The 18,292-nt window shown below is 46.9% G+C and overlaps 1 protein-coding gene across 1 annotated transcript in view; it reads left to right on the top strand.

Moving 5' to 3' along the window:
* EFR3B (EFR3 homolog B) overlaps positions 1-18,292 on the top strand; it is an 80,558-nt gene that overhangs the window by 39,161 nt on the left and 23,105 nt on the right. The window contains exon 5 of the mRNA XM_033124870.1: positions 14,013-14,134. Coding sequence (XP_032980761.1) covers positions 14,013-14,134 — 122 coding nt within the window. The remainder of the gene's footprint in view (positions 1-14,012; positions 14,135-18,292) is intronic.

Here is an 18,292-nt window from a genome sequence, read left to right as displayed (position 1 = left end):
AAATAAATTTTAAAAATAAAATTACTGCATGAAAGCATATGATTCAGTGGTTCTAGTATATCCACAAGGTTGTGCCACCGTCACTGTATGGAATAACCGATGTCACAGGCAGAGACACCAGTGGAAAGATCCCAGGGAAGCAGGAAACAGGGCTTCGGGCTTAGCTCTGCCCTTATCTAGCTGGGTAACGCCGAGTGGGTTAACCTTGAGCCTCAGTCTTCTCATCGATACCATGAGCAGATTGCACTTGTCCAAGCAGGATAATGCTGGACTCAGTACATGCTACCATGTACTGTACATGCTACTCAGTACATGCTACCATTTACTGTACATGCTACTCAGTACATGCTACCTTGCTACCATGACAGGTCATGGTCTGGGGAGAGAAGAACTAGCAGGTATGTCAAGAACTCCTGGCATCATATGTGTGTATACACATACGTACTTGAACATTCTGGTTGCTTTCTCCAATTTCTTGCCCTCTCTTCTATACCCTCCTCTTCGGGGCATATTTTCAGTTCCAGGTATTTAGGCAGCTTGGTGTTAAAAGCCCTGATGTGCAACTATTTTACACGTATCACACACACACCCCCCCCCAAAAAAAAGTTTGATATTTGTCCTCTTCACATTCATTCCTGACTTTTCTGAATTTTTATTGCATGGGTCACATGAGCTTTCCTTTTCTATGTTGATTTAACCAGAAAATAATAGTCTTTCAACTTAACTTTTCAAGACCAGGAGTCACAACCTACCTATTCCCTTCTCTTCTCTCTGTGGGCCAGCTGCCTTAGACAAATTACATATACAGTAGCAAAGGGTAAAGTCTTTTGTCAGGTCGCCCTGGCAACAGCTTCAGATACTGTTTCACTTGTCCTGTTTCACATAACTATAGTCTAGAAGAGAACATCTGAATTGAAAATAAACCAGTCATCTGGCATTCAGAGGGCGTCTCCCTACGGGGGAAACAGATGCAGGTGGCCACCCGCTCTTCTTGCTTTTCCCACAGCAAATCCTGGCCCAGGGTAGGCGTTTTGTTAGCTTCAGCCTTGGAAATTCAGGGCCCTGCAAATTCCTAGATTCTCCGTAACAGTGTATCATTGCAACAACAACATGGTGGTTGACTAACAATTACTGTACTACAGACAGTAGTAAGGACAGGCAATTTTAAGTAAGTTAAGTCAAATAATTGCAGTAGATTCAGAGTCCAGCTTGGGAGCAGCCTTTGCTAGTGGTTTCCCTCCTCTGGATGCTCTTCCCAGCTCTCTAAGCCTAGAAACTTCTCACGCCTTCCCAAGAAGAACATCGTTTTCTCTGCATCGTTTTAGAACTGCTGGCACGCTGGTGCTTGTTATACTCTTAGAGAGTCTAGCCTAAGTGTTTCAACTGGTTTTCATGGGGATAGAGGCTTTGTGGGAGCAAAGGGAGGGGGCGCTGCAGGAGGAGGAATAGAAGGATTCTGTGTGGAACCTTGCAACATTTCGTTTGGATAAAGAGTTTTGCTGCCAGGAAATTGAAAGAAAGACAAGGAAGTTGGGAAAAAGAGAAAGAGAAAAGGAAAAAGAAAGTACTTGAGCTCATCCATCACCCCCATTTTGCTGGATTTCTCTGCCTGGAAATGAAGGCCCAAAGAAGTTTAGAACGGTGATTTATTCACCCGTGCCATGTGTTCGCCTCTCACTAGGCCCCACCTAATGTGGGGTCCTCTCCCAAGAGCCCCGCCTTGGCACCAGCCTCCATGCGGTCAGGCTCACTGCGTCCAAGGTGACCCACAGCCTATGGCTGCTAAGTTAAGAAAAACCTTTACCCTGAGCCAGCTCTGCCTCCCTGTAGCCTTTCCCTCAGACCTGGTTTTGCTACCTGGCTCAGAACAAATCTCACCCTTCAGCAGAGCATCTCGTCAGAAACTGCTTTCCTGCTTCCAGGTCCCAAACCCAGCCACTGACAGTCTCCTGGAGAGCTTTGGAAGTCTAGATTCCCAGGTCTCAGCCACATCCACTGATCAACATCTCTGGAAGGGACACCTGAGTCCACGTTTTAGTTTCCCATGTGACGTTAGCAGCAAATTTGGGGACCACTGACCCATTGCAGTCTTAAACCTGTGCAAGCATCCTTCTGCCCTCCTTCCTTTCTTTCTCCCTTTCTTCTTTCTTTTCTTTCTTCATTCCTAATGGGTATTTATCCAACATGTACTTGATCATCCAAGGATGAAGCTGTGTGGAGACTTGTGTTCAACAAAAAGCCTTCAAGGCCGAAAGCTTTTCTGAAAAAAAGTGTTTATTGAGCTACATGCTAGCCAGAAAAAGGACCAGGTCCTGGGGTGTGCAATCTAAACCACCAGCAACATGGCTAGATAGAGAAGACAACATGTCCACCGTCCTGGGTCTGAGGGGGCTCTTTTATACAATGAGTTTGGGGAAGAAAGATCTAAGTTGTTTTGAAAGAATTTACATTGGCTATAGGTAGGAGGGGCATGAGAAGGTGAAGCAGAGGAAGTTCTGTGACAGGTGCATAGTCCATAAGGAAGAAGTACTTGATGCTCCTGGATTGGTTGTGGGCAACAGTCCAGATAGTTCATGCGTAAGCAGGATGCAGTGAAGTCTGGTATTCAGCTAGTCCCTCTAGATGAGAGCTAAAATAGCCAGCTGGAATTTGATTCAAAGTTTCAACATACATTCAGGAATGTGAGCAATCTTTTATTGGTGTCTGCGGTAGCTCTGCTAACTGATTAACTCCTTGTCTCATCTTCCCACCCTCTGGCCTGCTGTAATTAACTTAGGACATCTCAGAATTTTTCTCTTGACACTTGTCACAAAGTACCAATTTGCTAATACCATTCCTGCATATTACATAATAAAGTATAATTTTTAAAATTTAAGTGATGCTTTCAAGCCTTTAGTGAGAATCTGAATTTTGGGTGATGATGAGGAAGCAGAGAAGTCAGGAGACAATGGGGAGCTATCTTCGCTTACTTGTTCAGGATATGCTTTGTCACACCTGCTTCTTTTCATGATGGGTCCAAATGTGTGTCTCAGGGACAGTGCAATGACCATGTGTCCTGACCTTTTGAGGTCATTCACTAATGATCAACTGAAAATATTAAACCTGAGAATGCCGAGGTCTTCCCCATGAACAACGTCATACATTAGCCTAGTGTAACTAATAAAATAGCATAAAGGGTCATGGGTTTAAAGTTTGCACTTTCAACCCTACCTCACAACATAGACAAAAATTAACTCAAAATAGATCAAAGACCTAAATGTAAGAGCTGAAAGTGTAAAACTCTTAGAAGAACTTATAGAGGTATATATTTATGATCTTGAATTTGGCAGGGGTTTCTTAGACACAACATCAAAAACACAAGCAACAAAAAAATAGATAAATTGGACTTCATCAAAATTAAGAACTTTCGTGCATCAAGAGGACATGATCAAAAAGTGGAAAGACAACCCATACAATGGGAGAAAATGTTTACAAATCATGTCTCTGATAAGAGTCCAGAATATATGAAAATTTCTTACAGTGTAAAAACAAAAGATAACCCAATTAAAAATTAGACCAAAGACTTGAATAGACATTTCCCCAAAGAAGACAGCACATGGAAAGATGCTCAACATCACTGATCATTGCGGCAATACAAATCAAAACTACAATGAGATAGTCCTTCATATCTACTAGGATGACTATTTTAAAAAGCCCTGTAAAATGACAAGTGGTGGTGAGGACGTATAGAGATTGGAACCCTCGTACATTGCTGATGAAAATGGAAAATGGTACAGGCACTGTGGAAAACAATTTAGTGATTCCCCAGAAAGTTAACCATAGAGAATTACCATGTGACTCAGCAATTCTTCCTAAGTATATACCCCAAAGAATTGAAAACGGGGACTCAAACAAATATTGTACACAAATGTTCATAGCAGCACTATCCACAATAGCCAGGACGTCACATATTGTGTGATTCTGTTTATTTGCGATACCCTGACTAGGTCAATCCATAGAGACAGAAAGAGAGGCTGGGGGAGAGGGGAAAGGAAAGTGACTGATTAATGGGCACAGGATTTCCTTTCGGGATGATAAAAATCCTTTAGTTGCAAACCATGTGAAAGTACTAAATGCCCCTGAATTGTGCACTTTAAAGGGTTAATTTTATGTTTTATAATTTTCAAAAATTGTGCTTTCAGTTCTGAGTAACCCAAAGTCAGTGGCATATAGGCATTTGTGCTTTTACTGCACCACAGCCTTAAGTCAAGCAGGCTCGGAGGTGATGCAAAAGCAGGTCGCTTGGCTGCCACAGGGCAGGGTAGCCTCCTCCAGCACGCTGGAGTGAGACAGGACCCTGGAGCTCTTTCCTTCTGGTAAAGCAGAAAGGCCGTGACATGCCCAAGGCTCTGTCCTTCTGCTCTTGCTCCCTCACTGCCCCTGTACCTCATTAAGATCTCCCCTTCCTGGATGCCTTCCTTTTTCTCTCAGGTTCAGCTCCCATGGAGACTACCTTTCTTGGCCTCCTTCCTGGACCCAGTGGGAACCAACATACTCTTTGTCCACGCACCTTGCCCTTCTCGTCCTGCCGCAGCCATGCTCTGCCTTCTCCCCACCCACCCCCTAACTGCAAATGCCCCAGTTCAGAGAACCACCTCAGAAAACCACATGACTGTGGGTTGGGGCCTCTACAAACACGTGCTTTCCAATTTTACCGGGCTTTCAGGGCAGCAACATTCTTTGACACCACCTTCTCCCATCCTCTCTGTGGTCACTACAAACCTTCTATTTTCCCCTCAATTGCCTTCCCAAATCTGCTTCTTCAGTCTCAGAAGTGGCCTTTCTTTCTGCCGTTGAGAAAATAGGGGCTATCGGGTGGGGTTCCCTCAACTTCCTGTGTCCGTCTTCTTCCTCTCCAAAAGATTCCCATTTACTTTGTTTTCTGTGTCTTCTATATCTCTTAACCAGTCCCAACCCCTGTCTCATCTCGCTTTGTTTTTCCTAACATTGACCTTTTGAAGAGACCAAGTCAGTTGCTTTGTAGAATGCCCCACATTCTGGATTTGTCTGATTATTTTCTTGTGGTGTCATTCATTTTGCTCTCCTGTCTCCTGTACTTCCTGCAAACTGAAGATTTGATTAGATGCAGTTATTAATAAAAAACGTTTGCCCATATTACTTCATGGGGGGTGCTGGGTATGACACTGAGCGTTGCAACAGGAGTACAACGTGTAGTGTTCCACTTTTGTGGGTGCTCAGTGTTACCCCAGGTTAGGGTAGTGACAGCTGGCTCTCTCCATTGTAAAAGCAGTTAGAAATCTGAGAAACCATGCAAATCACCCATCCCCCACTCATCTTTCAGCTGGTTTGTATCTTTGGTGGCTTTCTCCCTGTTGATTACACCTTCTTCGTACTTCCTTGACTCCCTGACCCTGTCATTCCAGCTCTTCCCATCTGGCTCATCCTTCTTAGTTTCTGTGGTTCTTTGAACAGTGGTCCCCCAAGGAGGTCCACATCCTAATCACTAGAACCTATGGATGTTATTTTGTATGACCAAAGGGACTTTGCAGATCACATCAAGTTAAGAATCTGGAGATGGGAAGGTTATTCTGGATTATCTAGGTGGGCCTGATGCAATCACAAGGATCTCTGTAACAGGGAGGTGAGAGGACCAGAGTCAGACAGAAGGTACATGATGATGGAAATACAGAGAAAGAGATTTGAAGATGCTCCTCTGCTGGCCTTGCAGATGGAGGAAGGGATCCATGAGCCAAAGGATATCGGTAGCTCTGGAAGCTAGAAAAGTGAGGGAAGTGGATGCTTTCCTGGAATTTCCAGAAGGAACACAGCCCTGCAGACCCATTTTAGAACTATCATATAATAAATTTGTGTGGTTTTGGCCACCAAACTGTGGTAATTTATGACAGCAACCATAGGAAATAATATGGTTTCCTTCAATGACTCTGTTCTTACAGTTGCCCCTGAAACGTCTGTGGTCTCCACGATTGGTGCCCCACCCTCTCCTCACTCTCTATGTTCCCCCTGGACAATTTCATCAGCTCTTGTGGTTTCCACGGTCGTCTGCAGACAGGAAATGCTCCCGTCTCCAGCACCAGTGCTGAAGTCACTACTGGAGACCAGTGGGCTAGAACTGGGTTCCATGAAGGCAGGCCAGGTCAGAATGGTGAGGCCAGTGGAACAGCTCATGGGGTCATGCAAAGGACGGGGTCTTAGAGCAGAGGTGGCCGATGCTTCCCAGGGGCCAGCACGTGGGGCTGCTCAGGGCCGGAGGGATCCCCTTCTCGGGAAGCAAGGCCTGAGCTTTCCTAGGAGACCTGAAAACCACACCAGTTACACAAAGAATCTTGAAGGAGGGAAGACGCAGTGGAGGTAGGTAGGAGAGGATGTCGCAGGTCTCGGGAGTGACGCTGCCTTAGCTGGCACTCAGGAGATCTGCACGACGTGATCAGGTCACAATGGAGCTGTTTCTCTGGCTTTAGTGGAAACTGCTCCCGGGAGGCTCTTTAAATGATAGCAGTGGGGAGAACGGGGCAGGGGGTGTTAAAGTCACAACATGTGGTTTACAAGAGGTGCTTTCCAGCTAGTATTCATCTTGGTGAAGCAAAGAGGTAGTTCCCATTTCTCCTTATGTCGATAAACACAGCAGAAAGGCCTGCAGTCCTAGAACATGAGCGAGCTTGGTTGTCTTTCTGCCCAGTATTTGAAAGTATTGTTCTGTTGTCGATGGCAGGAAGTTGTGAGGCTCAGAACACCCATCTGGAGAAGAAGGGAAAGATTGGAGACTCGCCTAGCACTGTGAGAGGCCAACCAGCTCAGCTTCCCTTCTGCAGACCAGAGGAGAGCTGGTTTTGCAATGTCAATATTTGGAATTTGCTCTCTCTCTATTGACCCAGGCCTTTAGTAACTCTCAGTTTTCACACAATTGTGGCTCCTTCCTGCCTGTAGAGAGGGTTGGTGATCTGCTCCAGCAAGCTTGGCACCCTTTGTAGTGTATAAAAAGCTGGAACTTTGATCTTGAAAGGGTGACCCTAAGCAGTGCCCATGGCCTTTGAAGTGTCACATGTTCAGGATCTTCAGTTTGTTGCTATGGAGACCTTTCTCATCATTGTAATATGTTTAATACAAAGATACCAACTTTATTATTTCACAATCTCATGCATTAGGCAAGTAGCATTTTAATAAAAGCCATTTGAGCGGTATGAATTAGTAATGGTAGAGGGGAAGCAGACAGGAAGTTCCAGCTTACAAAAACAAATGGTGACCAGTGGCACAGGTAAATGGACCCAGTGAAAACTCATGGAGTGTTGACAGCAAGCCGACAAGGCACTGGGGGCCAGAGGTGGGGGAAATGAGGCTGCAACGCTTAACTGTGATGGGCTGGTTATACCAAGTCTATGAGGCAGCTGCTCTTGTTAGCCCCATTTTACAGATGGGGGACTGAGGCACAGGGAGCTTAGGTAACTTGCCCCAGATCGGCCTCCAAATAAGTGGAGGAGCAAGGATTTAGAAATGCATTTTGGCTCTGGACGCCTTCTCCTAATCCTAGCACTATACAGCCTGTTATAAATAAAAGGCCTTACTCGCTGTCAAACTTTAGAGTCTCTACCCCATCTCAGCTAGCTTTGGGCACATTTCCTAGGAGGACTTCCACAGCGGGCGTGGTCCCTTGACCAGGGCCCCCATGAAACACCCCAGTTTCACCCTCTGAACCACAACCACCAAAATTTCCCTTTTGGCCTCGTCCTGTCAGCCACTGGAAGACTCAGGAGCAGCTTGGGGTTGGTTCTTTAGGAGCTGCCCCCACGGGGACAATGCAGGCCAACGTTCCCTGGCCAGGTCCTCTGAGCTAGTGTGCCTGTGCTGTTATTCTTTCAGACTTGGGGAAAGGAAACTCCTCCTACCAAGCCATCAAACCAAGGGTTCCTAAGGACACTCGGAGATCCTGGTACCAAAAAGGTGCCTATTTTATTAGCTAGCCCTAGTGCCCCCCGCAATGTAATAAGTGGGGCACACATCCACTGTATGGCAGTAAGTGTGGTCTCATCACCAGACTTTGTAACAGGGCAAGAGTCCTGGTGAGTGAGGGAATGGAATGGTTGACAGCCTGAAACTCGAGGATGCAGCCTCCTGGCCAGTCCTGGGCCCCAGAAGTGGAGCCATGGCAGGTTACCCATCCAACCTTTGGTTCAACCCCAAAGCACTCCAGTTCAAAGGACGTGGCTGTCTATCTAGCCTTTACCACGGACAAGCATACTGCTTAAGCTTTCTTCCTCCCAGCTACCTCGGAATATTTCCATAGCTACTGGTCGATCTTAACAGTAAAGGGACAAAGGACATGGGGCTGTAGATCCCCTACCTACCCCAAATCTTCGGGGTAGGCAGTGGGGGAGGGTTGTCTTCAGAATACAGACACCTGGGCCCTATCCCAGATCTTGTTCCAGAGGCCTGGGGTGGCTCAGAAATCTGCAATTTCAACAAGCTCCCAGGTTGTTCTGATGCACGTTAAAAATTTAAAATCACTGGTAGAGGGCAAAGAGTATCAGGTTTCCCAAGTTTGAGGCCCGGCTCCACCTGTCACAAGCTAGTTGACCTCAAATAATTCACTTGCTCCCTTAGAGCTTCAGTTTCCTCAGCTTCGCAATGGGAGGAATAAAAGTTCTGCTAAACTCACTGGTTTGCCAAAAAATTACACCAGATAATGGATGTTCTGACAGGCTGGAAAATGGTCCCCCAATAGATGTCCACATGCCAATCCCTGGGACCTGTGGATGTCACTTTGTACGGAAACAGGGTGTCTGCAGATGCGACCAAGTTAAAGATCATGAGATGGGGAGAGTATCCTGGATCATCCAGGTGGGCCCTAAAAGCAATCGCAAGGGCTTTATAAGAGAGAGGCAGAGGGAGACTGGACACAGAGGAGACACGTGAAGATGAAAGCGGAGATTGAAGGATGTGGCCCCAGGAAACTAATACTACGTGTAAGCCGCAAATATTCAATGTTGTTTTTACTTAGCATATAGGTGTTAACTGCTTCTTTCCAACACTGCTGCCATCCACACCTGCTGTTAAAGATGGTGGCTCCTCCTGACCCAAACCCCTCTGTCGGTGAATATTTTGAAGGCTTCCCACAGGACAAAGTGTGAGTTAAAACAACGCAAGTGAGCTTCACTATAACATATTTGAAATCTGCTTTTCTGATCAAGTGGGATGGGAAGACACCATGAGTGGAGTTGCGGATGTGTGAAGAATAGAGCGCTGTTTAGGTGGTATCTTGGATGTATTCGTACTTTGCCCCACAAACACTTGTTCAGTGACTGGTGCTGAATCCCGTAGGAGCCATAAAAAGTTTAAGCCTCTTAGAAATAAGAACCTTACCAAGAATAAGTCTGGATTCACACAGTTCCTGTTACAACAGAAGCTCAGGGAGATTTTCTTGATTTTCTCTACTTTACTCATGGTTATATGCAGGGATATAAATATTTTAAAGAGAAGAAGAAAGCAAATGAAACAAGCGTTGGGCCATGTCTTCCCGGTCTTGCAGTGACGGCTTCTGGAGCTGCCTTTCTAGCCCCTCTGCCTGGCCCCTTAGTGTGCCCCCTCCCACCCTATAGCACTAAGTGACCTACAGTCCCTGAGTGGTCTTCGGGGGCTTGGCCCTCACCCTCCAACTCCACGGCTCTCTGCCTGTCCCCACTCCTACCCTTGGTCTCCAGTCCATTGGCGGGGCAGGGGGGGTGTGATTGTAACTCGATTCCTTCTTTCCAGACTTCAGATGCATTGCCTGCATGGTCCACAATGCCCATCTGGGTTCCCGCTCTGTGAATGCCTGTCTGGGCCAGTGTGGGTGGCATGGGAAGGACAAGGGTAGGACTGCCCCTGAGCCTAGGCCTGGAACTGATGGAGCAGACCACAAATGGCCAGTTACCAGGCTCACCACAGTTCTCCTCAGTGCCAGGCGCTGTGCTGGTCACTGCATACATCCCCTCATTTAGCCCTGGAGGCCACCCCATGGCATGAGTCCTAGGGTCTGCATTTTACAAATGAGGAAACAGTGGCTCAGAAGTTACGTGAGTGGTCCACACAGATGACAAGATGCAGAGCGAGGGGGTAGGTGGGTGTCTGACTGTAGGACCAGCAGATAAAGCAAGGGTACAGTCTACTTAAATACAAAAACCATTATGTAAAATCAAAATTTGAGGAAAAAGCTCAAAATTAAGTTCTGAGATGAATACAGAAGAGTAAAAGTCCAGGGGCGCAGAGGGTCACAGAAGAAAAGAACAGGGCGTTGTCTAGTGAGGTTAGCAGCTGTGGCTGGCCCAGTTGGAATAGATTCAGACAAAACCGCTGGCCCAGCCTAGAAAAAGGCCACCCATAGTTTTAGAAAAGGAATCCCTATGCACATTGTCTACCTTCTATTACTTCAGTGGCTGTCACTGAATTTTCCATTTTAAAAGTGGATTGTAGTCTCAGTTCTAATCTTATAGCTAAGGGGTAGTAGCCAAAATATTGAGCAGCACGTACAGCACAGATAACAGCCGGTCAGAACCAACACTGGGCACGAACAACTGCTTTGGCCATGCCACCTGACTGGCCAGCAGTCCTGCTCCCAGTTCCGTGGCACTTTAAGGAAGAGCAAAGTCAAAGTTGAAAGTGAAGGGGAACTTGATGGTGCCTTCCACAGAGATCAGGCACCAGAGAAGCGTCAGAGTGGGAGATGGGGCTGGAGAGGAGAGACAGACCAGGCTGCCTACCCCTGACCCTGCTTGTCTCTCACACGTGGGCCTCAGACCATCCACCGCATCTTTGGGATTTTGCTAAAAGGTACATTCCTGGGCCTCGTCTAAGACTGACACAGCACGTCTGGGGCTGGTGGCAGGGATCTGCGTGGTGACCAAGCCCACTGGATAACTTTGTACCACAGTGTTTGGAAACCAGCGCCGTCACTCTTCCAGCCCCCTTAACAAGAGCAGACGAAGGTCACCCCGGGCTGCTTCTTCATTCTCAGCTGGTTCTTCCCTAACAGCATCCACCACCACTCCCCACGTAAGCAGCTCTCCTGGGTGATGTGGCATGAGGTGCTAGAGGAAGGAGGGAGCAGGAATAAAAAGAAAATGAAAACCCGAGAAGGTTTGCAGGGCAGAGCTCCTGCTATGGAGGGTTACTCCAGCAGGAACCTGGGCGAGTTACTCAATGTTTGAGAGTCTCAGTTTCTCTGTCTGTAAAATGAGAATAATGATGGCTCTCTAACTTAGTCATTTTAGGAAATAAAAGCGGCGATGTGTGTAAAATGCTTCGGGGAGTACCTGATGTATGTAAGCTTCAAAACTTTCACTGTTATTAGCCCATAAATTCTCACACCAGTGAACAGGAAGTTGGGTCACTCATTCTCTTCACATACATTTGAGTCCATGCTGTCACTGAATGTTAGGGACAAAGTCTTAGTTTAACTCTTTCTCCCTCTGTATCACTAAGAGAAGTTAAATATCCCACTCAGAGGTCACAATGCCAGTGAGAGATAGATCTGCAGTTAGAACCCCCTGGAGCTGCATGTCCACTCTGAGTGGACGGACACCCTGACCAAGCCCGGCTTCGGCTGTGGGGCGTACACCCTGGGAACATCCTGTCACTGGTTAAGAGCAGCGATGCCCCCAAATGTAGCTCCAGCCAAACTTCTAGGCTTGGGGAGCTTGCGAAGGTCACAGAGCCAAAGGCTGACTTCCCGTTGTTCCTAGAACTCCTAAACTTGTATCTAATCCCTGCTCTTTGTGATCACGTGGATTACCACTACCTCTGCAGGACCACATCAACAATGCAATGCCATCCAGATGTATTGCTAATATCAGAATATTCGCTTGTAAATATGGGGGTGCCAGAAAATGTACACAAGTGGGCACTTTGGTGAACGTTGCTCAAGCAGTAGTTCACCGTAATCAGAAGTGTCTGAACGCTGATGAGAACCACTCTGAGCACCTCTTGTAATTGCAGAAGTCAAACGTGATTTGTATTCATCTTTTGTTATTGGTAGATATTGAGTATTACAATTTTAATACAGTTTTTTCCTTTCTTATAATATGCATACATTTTTTGGCACCTTCTACATATGTCTGCCTTTTAGATGTGACTTGGAAGGACAGATCTCCTTACCAGCTTTGTATGTCGCAATTCTATCAGTCAGCAGAAAATAACTGTATATTTATTATTGCAGGAACAAAACACTACCGTCAATAATGGCGTTTGTAGAAGTTGCTAATTTTCATCCAGAAAAAGTAGCAACTTTTAAGTAGTCAAATAGGGAAACCAACTGACAAATTGAATGTTGTGAGTGTACTGGCTAGATAATTTTAGTTGTGACATTGTGATTTATATTAGAAATATATATATATTTGGTCTTAATCCGCTTTTCTAGCGCAGAGCTCCCAAAACCCTTGGAATTTCCTAAGCAATGAGCTCCGTGAAGGTGGAATGCTGTCTTGTTATTCATAACAAGCCCCTTTCCACAGTGTGATTAGAGGTTTGCAACTTTCAGTCCCTCCCACCCCCACCCACAACCTCCAGGGAGGGGACAGGGGCTGGAGATTGAGTTTAGTCACCGAGAGCCAATGATTTAGTCAATCATGCCTATGCAATCAAGGCTCCATAAACACCCAAAAGGATGGGCTTCAGAGAGCTTCGGGGTTGGTGCACAGTGGGGGTGCAGGGAGTGTGCAGGGAGGGTGGTGTGTCTGGAGAGGACCTGGACGCTCCCGGGCCCTCCCACATACCTTGCCCTGTGCAGCTTTTCCATCTGGCTGTTCCTGAGTTACATCCCTTTATAATAAACTGGCAATCTAGTAAATGAAATGTTTCCCGGCATTCTGTGAGCTGCTCTAGCAAATTGAATGAACCCAAGGAGGGGATCGTAGGAAACCCTCATCTATAGCTGGTCAGTCAGAAGTACAGGTGATAGATACCCTGAACGTGTGATTGGACTCTGAAAGGTGTGGGAGGGGGCGGTCTTGTGAAGCTGAACACTTGAGCTGTGGGATGTGATGCTCTCTCCGGGTAAATAGTGTCAGAATTGAGTTGAATTGTAAGACACCCAGCTGGTGCCTGGGGCATTGCTTGTTGGTGCTGTGAAAACCACACACACACACACACACACACACACACACAGTGGAATTGGTACTAGAATCATCTCAATCGTATATCCTTTTTGAACAAATGTTTGTAAAAATTAAATACTGTAAGGCAGAGTAATGGAGAATACATTCTAACTCTAATCTTTTTAGAGTTGTTTACAGTACTGAATTTATAACAAATAAAATAACCTGTAAGAATTATATGTAATGTTTTAGTAATCTAATTCCACTTAGTCTATGATTCTCGCTTCTCTGTGGGAGTCGGTTAAAATTAAGTCCCTATTTGCAGTTGCAAATGTGCAGCAGGCGATGCAGCAGAAATCCAGCAGCTGCGGATGCTGAGCAAGACTTCACTGAAATGAAACGGCAAATTTAAAGATTTACTCAAATGTTTCACAATACAACGTAATAACTGCACTTCTTAATCAAATCTCAGGTTTGTTCCTGTTTCCCAGAATGCCCTCTAGGGTGGTGCTATGTGCTTTGATGATGGCTTTCTCTCAGTTTCAGTGTTATTCCTCACAGCCTCTCTCTCAGCCTGTGTGTGTTTTTGGTGCAGCTCTGGATGTAAAACGAAGTAGGCGGTTCTGTGCCCCCTTCATTTTCCCTTCTCTTCCACCCTCTGTTCGCCCCAGCAGGGAAGGGCTGAGAAGGGCCACAGGTGCCAGTCTTGTTGTGTAGACAGGAACAGTGAGCCGGATTTGGAACTCAGATATCCTGAGTGTACTCTGGGAGACGGACCAGAGCTGGGTCCTGGGATGCATGGCTCCTGGGGTGTGTATATTCCCTGGCTTTACTATGGCAGGGGCCTGGGGACATCAAGTCCCAGGGCCCAAAATTGAGGAGGACAGCGGGTCACCTGTCACGTGCATTTCTCTGTCTCCTCCCGGACAGTTTGTGAAGTTTGCCAACATTGAGGAGGACACCCCGTCCTATCATCGGAGCTATGACTTCTTTGTGTCCCGCTTCAGTGAAATGTGCCACTCCAGCCACGACGACCTGGAAATCAAGACCAAGTGAGTCGGGGAAGACGAGGGGCCTTGTGCAGCCAATGACAGAAGCAGCGATGGGTCTTGGAGGGTTGCCAGCCCCAACTGTGTCCCTGATCCCATTGGTGATTCCCTCTGCTCTGACGTTGCTAGGGAGGAAAGAGCACCTGGGAGAACTTAGGCGGGCAAGTGCGTGGTGCTGGGCTCCCAACACCAGGTTTTCTAAAAGAACAGCCTCTGGGGCAGAAAACTGGGTAGGATATAAGGTAACAGACCTGCGAGCCCAATCTGAGAGTCAGTGACAACACACATAAATGCGTGTACTCATGCTCTTTTGTTCAGAAGCACATGTACTTATACACCCAGAAACACTCCCACCCACCAATAAAAAGCAAAGTCCTCGCATTGGCTGATCCTCACCGCCCTTCTCACTTCATCTCCTGCACTCTCCCCCGACTCATTCCCCTCCAGCCATGCAGGCCTCCTTGCTGCCCACAAGCACACCAGGAACATTGCTGCCACAGGGCTTTTGCACAGTCTGCTCATGTGCCTGGAGTGCTTCCTCCGTGGGTCTGTGTAGCGTACTCCTTCAGCCCCTTCAAACCTTTGCCCAAAGTTCCCCTTGACAGTGACACCTTCCCCTGAATTCCCCACACACCCACTCCCATTCTTCCTCACCCTGTTCTAGTTTTGTTTTGTTTTGTTGTTTCTTTTAACCCATGGCACTCATCCCCTTCAAACATGTTTCATAATTTACTTACTATGTGTCTTATTCATGGTCTGTCTCTCCCCACTGGAATGTGAGCTCTGTGAGGGCAAGAATCACTGTTTTGTTCTCTGGTACATCCCAAGTGCTAAAACAGTGCCCGGAGAGCAGTGGATACTCAGTAAATATTTGTTGAGTAAGTGAATAAATGGATGCTTTTCAGATAAATATCTTGAATTACAGGATACACTGTTACATACACATATTTAAACTTATAAACATACGTAACTCACAGAAGTACACTTATCAACAGAGAAATAAAACCCCTCAGATGAAATCACGAGGAAATGTACATGAATATGTGCTGACCGATAGATGAAGTAGGTGTTAAGCTGATGAAGCTATAAGTTGGCGTTTTATGGGAGCATTGTTCTTGGAACTACAGGGTGCAAAAGAATTAGAAGTAGGTCCCTGCCTACAACGTGTATTTTCTTTCAACCTGGGGAGCTAGATGAAACCAGAGAATACATTCAAAAGAGGAGAAGAAGGGAGAAGGACGAAGCTGTCCATAGCAACCAAAGCTGCAGGGAGTCAAAGAAGAAGGGACCTCAGGGCTGCCGTTGTCCTGTGGGCAGCATGCTCACCGTGAACCAGTTCTCCACTGGTTTATCCCTGAACCCAGCTGATGCCTCAGCACCTCCCTGTGCCCCCAGTGGCACGTTTTATGCAGCAGCGGGGTCAAGGAGCCCTGGGTGCCCCAACAACAGCTTGCTTGCCACAGTTGACAATCTGGGTTGGAGAAACAGGAAGTGAATCCCTCCATGCCCCAGGTGGCTTGTCCCCAAAGCTTCCAAGCCTGTGGGATGACTCCGGAGCAGGTCCCGATACAAACTGGTCAGCAGTGTCCGCAGTCTCACACCCCCAGAAGTAGTCATGGGCTGTGCTACCACCGTGGAGGTGGGACGCCAGTGGGGGCCACAGGAGGAAGGAGTCCCTTGTCCTGTCCCCAGTGTTGGTTCCTACAGTAGCTACCTCCCTCCAAAATGGCTATGACGAGGCAGAGGGGGCTGGAGCAGTCAGGGCATGTCCAGAAGAAGGTGTTGGGGCAGGTGCAGGACTGTAACCAGGTATAGCTGTAACAGGTAGTGACCCTCAGGCAGTGCCAAGCTTTCAGGCGGGGGCAGAGGGGATGCTCCTTGTGCCACTCTTCTTTTTCTCTCTCTGTCTCTCTCCCCCTTCCTCTCCCCCACACACAATCACACACACTCATACACAGAGTCACACACTCATGCACACAGTCACACACACAACCATATACATAATCACACATACCCATGCATTCGTGCACACAATCACACACATCCATGCAATCACACACACACACACGCACACACACACACAGTTTGGTGGAGAGGCGTGGAAGCAGACCTGGTCAGCACCGTCTTGTGACAGCATCAGGAGTGTACTGAACATCGGGAGAAGGGTTGCTGAGATTTGCTCTTGGCAAGTGGGCAGTGCCATTAGCACCCACAGGCTGGCACTTACCATCCATAAAAGGAAGGCCTGCAGGGTGAGAGGAGTTTCTGGCATCAATCGTATTCCTTCCTCTTGTCTCTTTTCCATACCCTCCCTGCTCCCCCTTTCCCCTGAGCTCTCTCCCTGTTGTTCGTTCACAGCCCAGAGATCCCAGAGCCTCTTTCCAAGAACTACCCTTCCGTCCCATCAACAGTTGTGTGCGTGCACACGCACACACAGTTCCCTGGCGTTCAGAGATGTCCCAGGTCCTTTGCACGTGGATAGGCCTCCACTGAATCCATTATAAGGAGCAGTTAGAGATTCCTCTCCCCCAGGCCTGATTTTTCAGAATTTATTTTGAAAGGGTCAGTTAGCTCTGGGTGTCATGGAATGAAATGTGTACTCATGTGGAGGGAATTCTGGGGAGATTGAAGGCAAAAAGAAAACTTAATTCACATTCACACATAAGGAAGTCCTGGGAAGACAATTTCCCACCCACTGGGCCTGCTTTCTTGCCAGCCAGGCTCTCTTGGGTGGAACATGAGTCCAGCATCTTTGGGATATATTTCTATTGTGCATTAGTGAGCGCCTTTTAGCCCAGAGTCCAGAATGGTTTAGTAGAATAGTGTCCCAGTTACTTTGTTCTCGAGTTTGGACAGCCTCTGGCTCAGGGACTTCACTGGTCAGGATCAGAGAGGCAGAGTGGTTCCCTGGGGAACCCTTGCCAATTGTGAGCAGCCCCGACTGGTCCAGGGCCAGGGTATCCCAGTTAGGCCTCTCCCATCATCCTGTTATGGTCCCCAGGTAAGGCCCAAGGTCACACCGTGGTAATGGCACTTAAAATTGAGGCTGAAACTGGCAACTAAATATTTAGAAAAATGGCTTAACTCCAATAATCATCCAAAGGATACAAACTGAAATAGCTACAAGATGTTAAGAAGTTTCTAAGCCATAAAATTAGAACAGATGTTTAAAATGAGATTTCCCCATGCCACTGCAGGAACAGTGAGGATGGCATTCTCTCACAGCTTGCGCACTGGGGGAGGGGAGAGTATTTTGGCAATATTGGGAGCCTTTCATTTCTTACCTTTGCTTCAGTAATTCCATCATGGCAATGATGCGAAATGTAGTCAAATATTTCATACAGTGATGTCCATCGTAGCATTGTTATAGTAGCAAAAATTTTAGAAACAACTTAAATGACCAATAGGGGACTTGTTTAGAAAGTTCTTATGACAATACGTTGTGCATGTTATGAAGAGTTAATGACATAGAAAAATGCTTATGATGGAATGTGATAGGGGAAAAAAACAGTACATATTACCTATACCAGAGGTTCTTAATTCTGTTACATATTATGCACAGAAGAAAGGAAAGACACCAAAATGCCAATAACGGTTCTTTGAGTAGTGATCATAGGGGTAATTCTTCTTTATCGTTTTCTATAATTAGCATGTATTATTTTGTAATCAGGAGAAAAACGTTTAGTTAAAAAAAAGAACTTCAGACTGAAATAAAGGGCCAGTAACAAGGGCCCCCGCTCGCAGGGCCGTGCTGACCCCGGGTCAGTGCAGTGTGGCCTGGGGATGTTTGAAAGGGGTCCCTCTGTGCTGTTATTCAGTGCAATTTCCTACTTGGTTTCTCAGTCACCTTAGCCTCAGCCCAAACCCTTTTGTGCCCAGAGAGCCTGTGCTTCTCCCTCTGGATCCTCTCTCCCCCGTAAGCTGCTCAGAGCCCTGGATTTGGCCTCAGCCCTTCTTGGCAGCACTATGACCTCTTACATCTTGGGCTCAAGCTGGAACAAGCCCAGCTGAGTACTAAAGAGAGGGAGCCTGGAGCACCTGGCACCCTAAAGATGGAGCCCAGAGGTACCAGGGCAAAGACAGACGAGGTCTCCAAGATGAGCCAGAAGGTATGGCTTCCTGAGTGCATGTCGACCAGCACAGGAAGCCAGCTAGCCAGGA

Source organism: Rhinolophus ferrumequinum, chromosome 13, assembly GCF_004115265.2.
Source record: "Rhinolophus ferrumequinum isolate MPI-CBG mRhiFer1 chromosome 13, mRhiFer1_v1.p, whole genome shotgun sequence".
Classification (NCBI taxonomy): Eukaryota; Metazoa; Chordata; class Mammalia; order Chiroptera; family Rhinolophidae; genus Rhinolophus; species Rhinolophus ferrumequinum.
The sequence above is the reverse complement of the archived record's forward strand: the minus strand, read 5'-3'. Positions and strand labels throughout refer to the sequence as shown.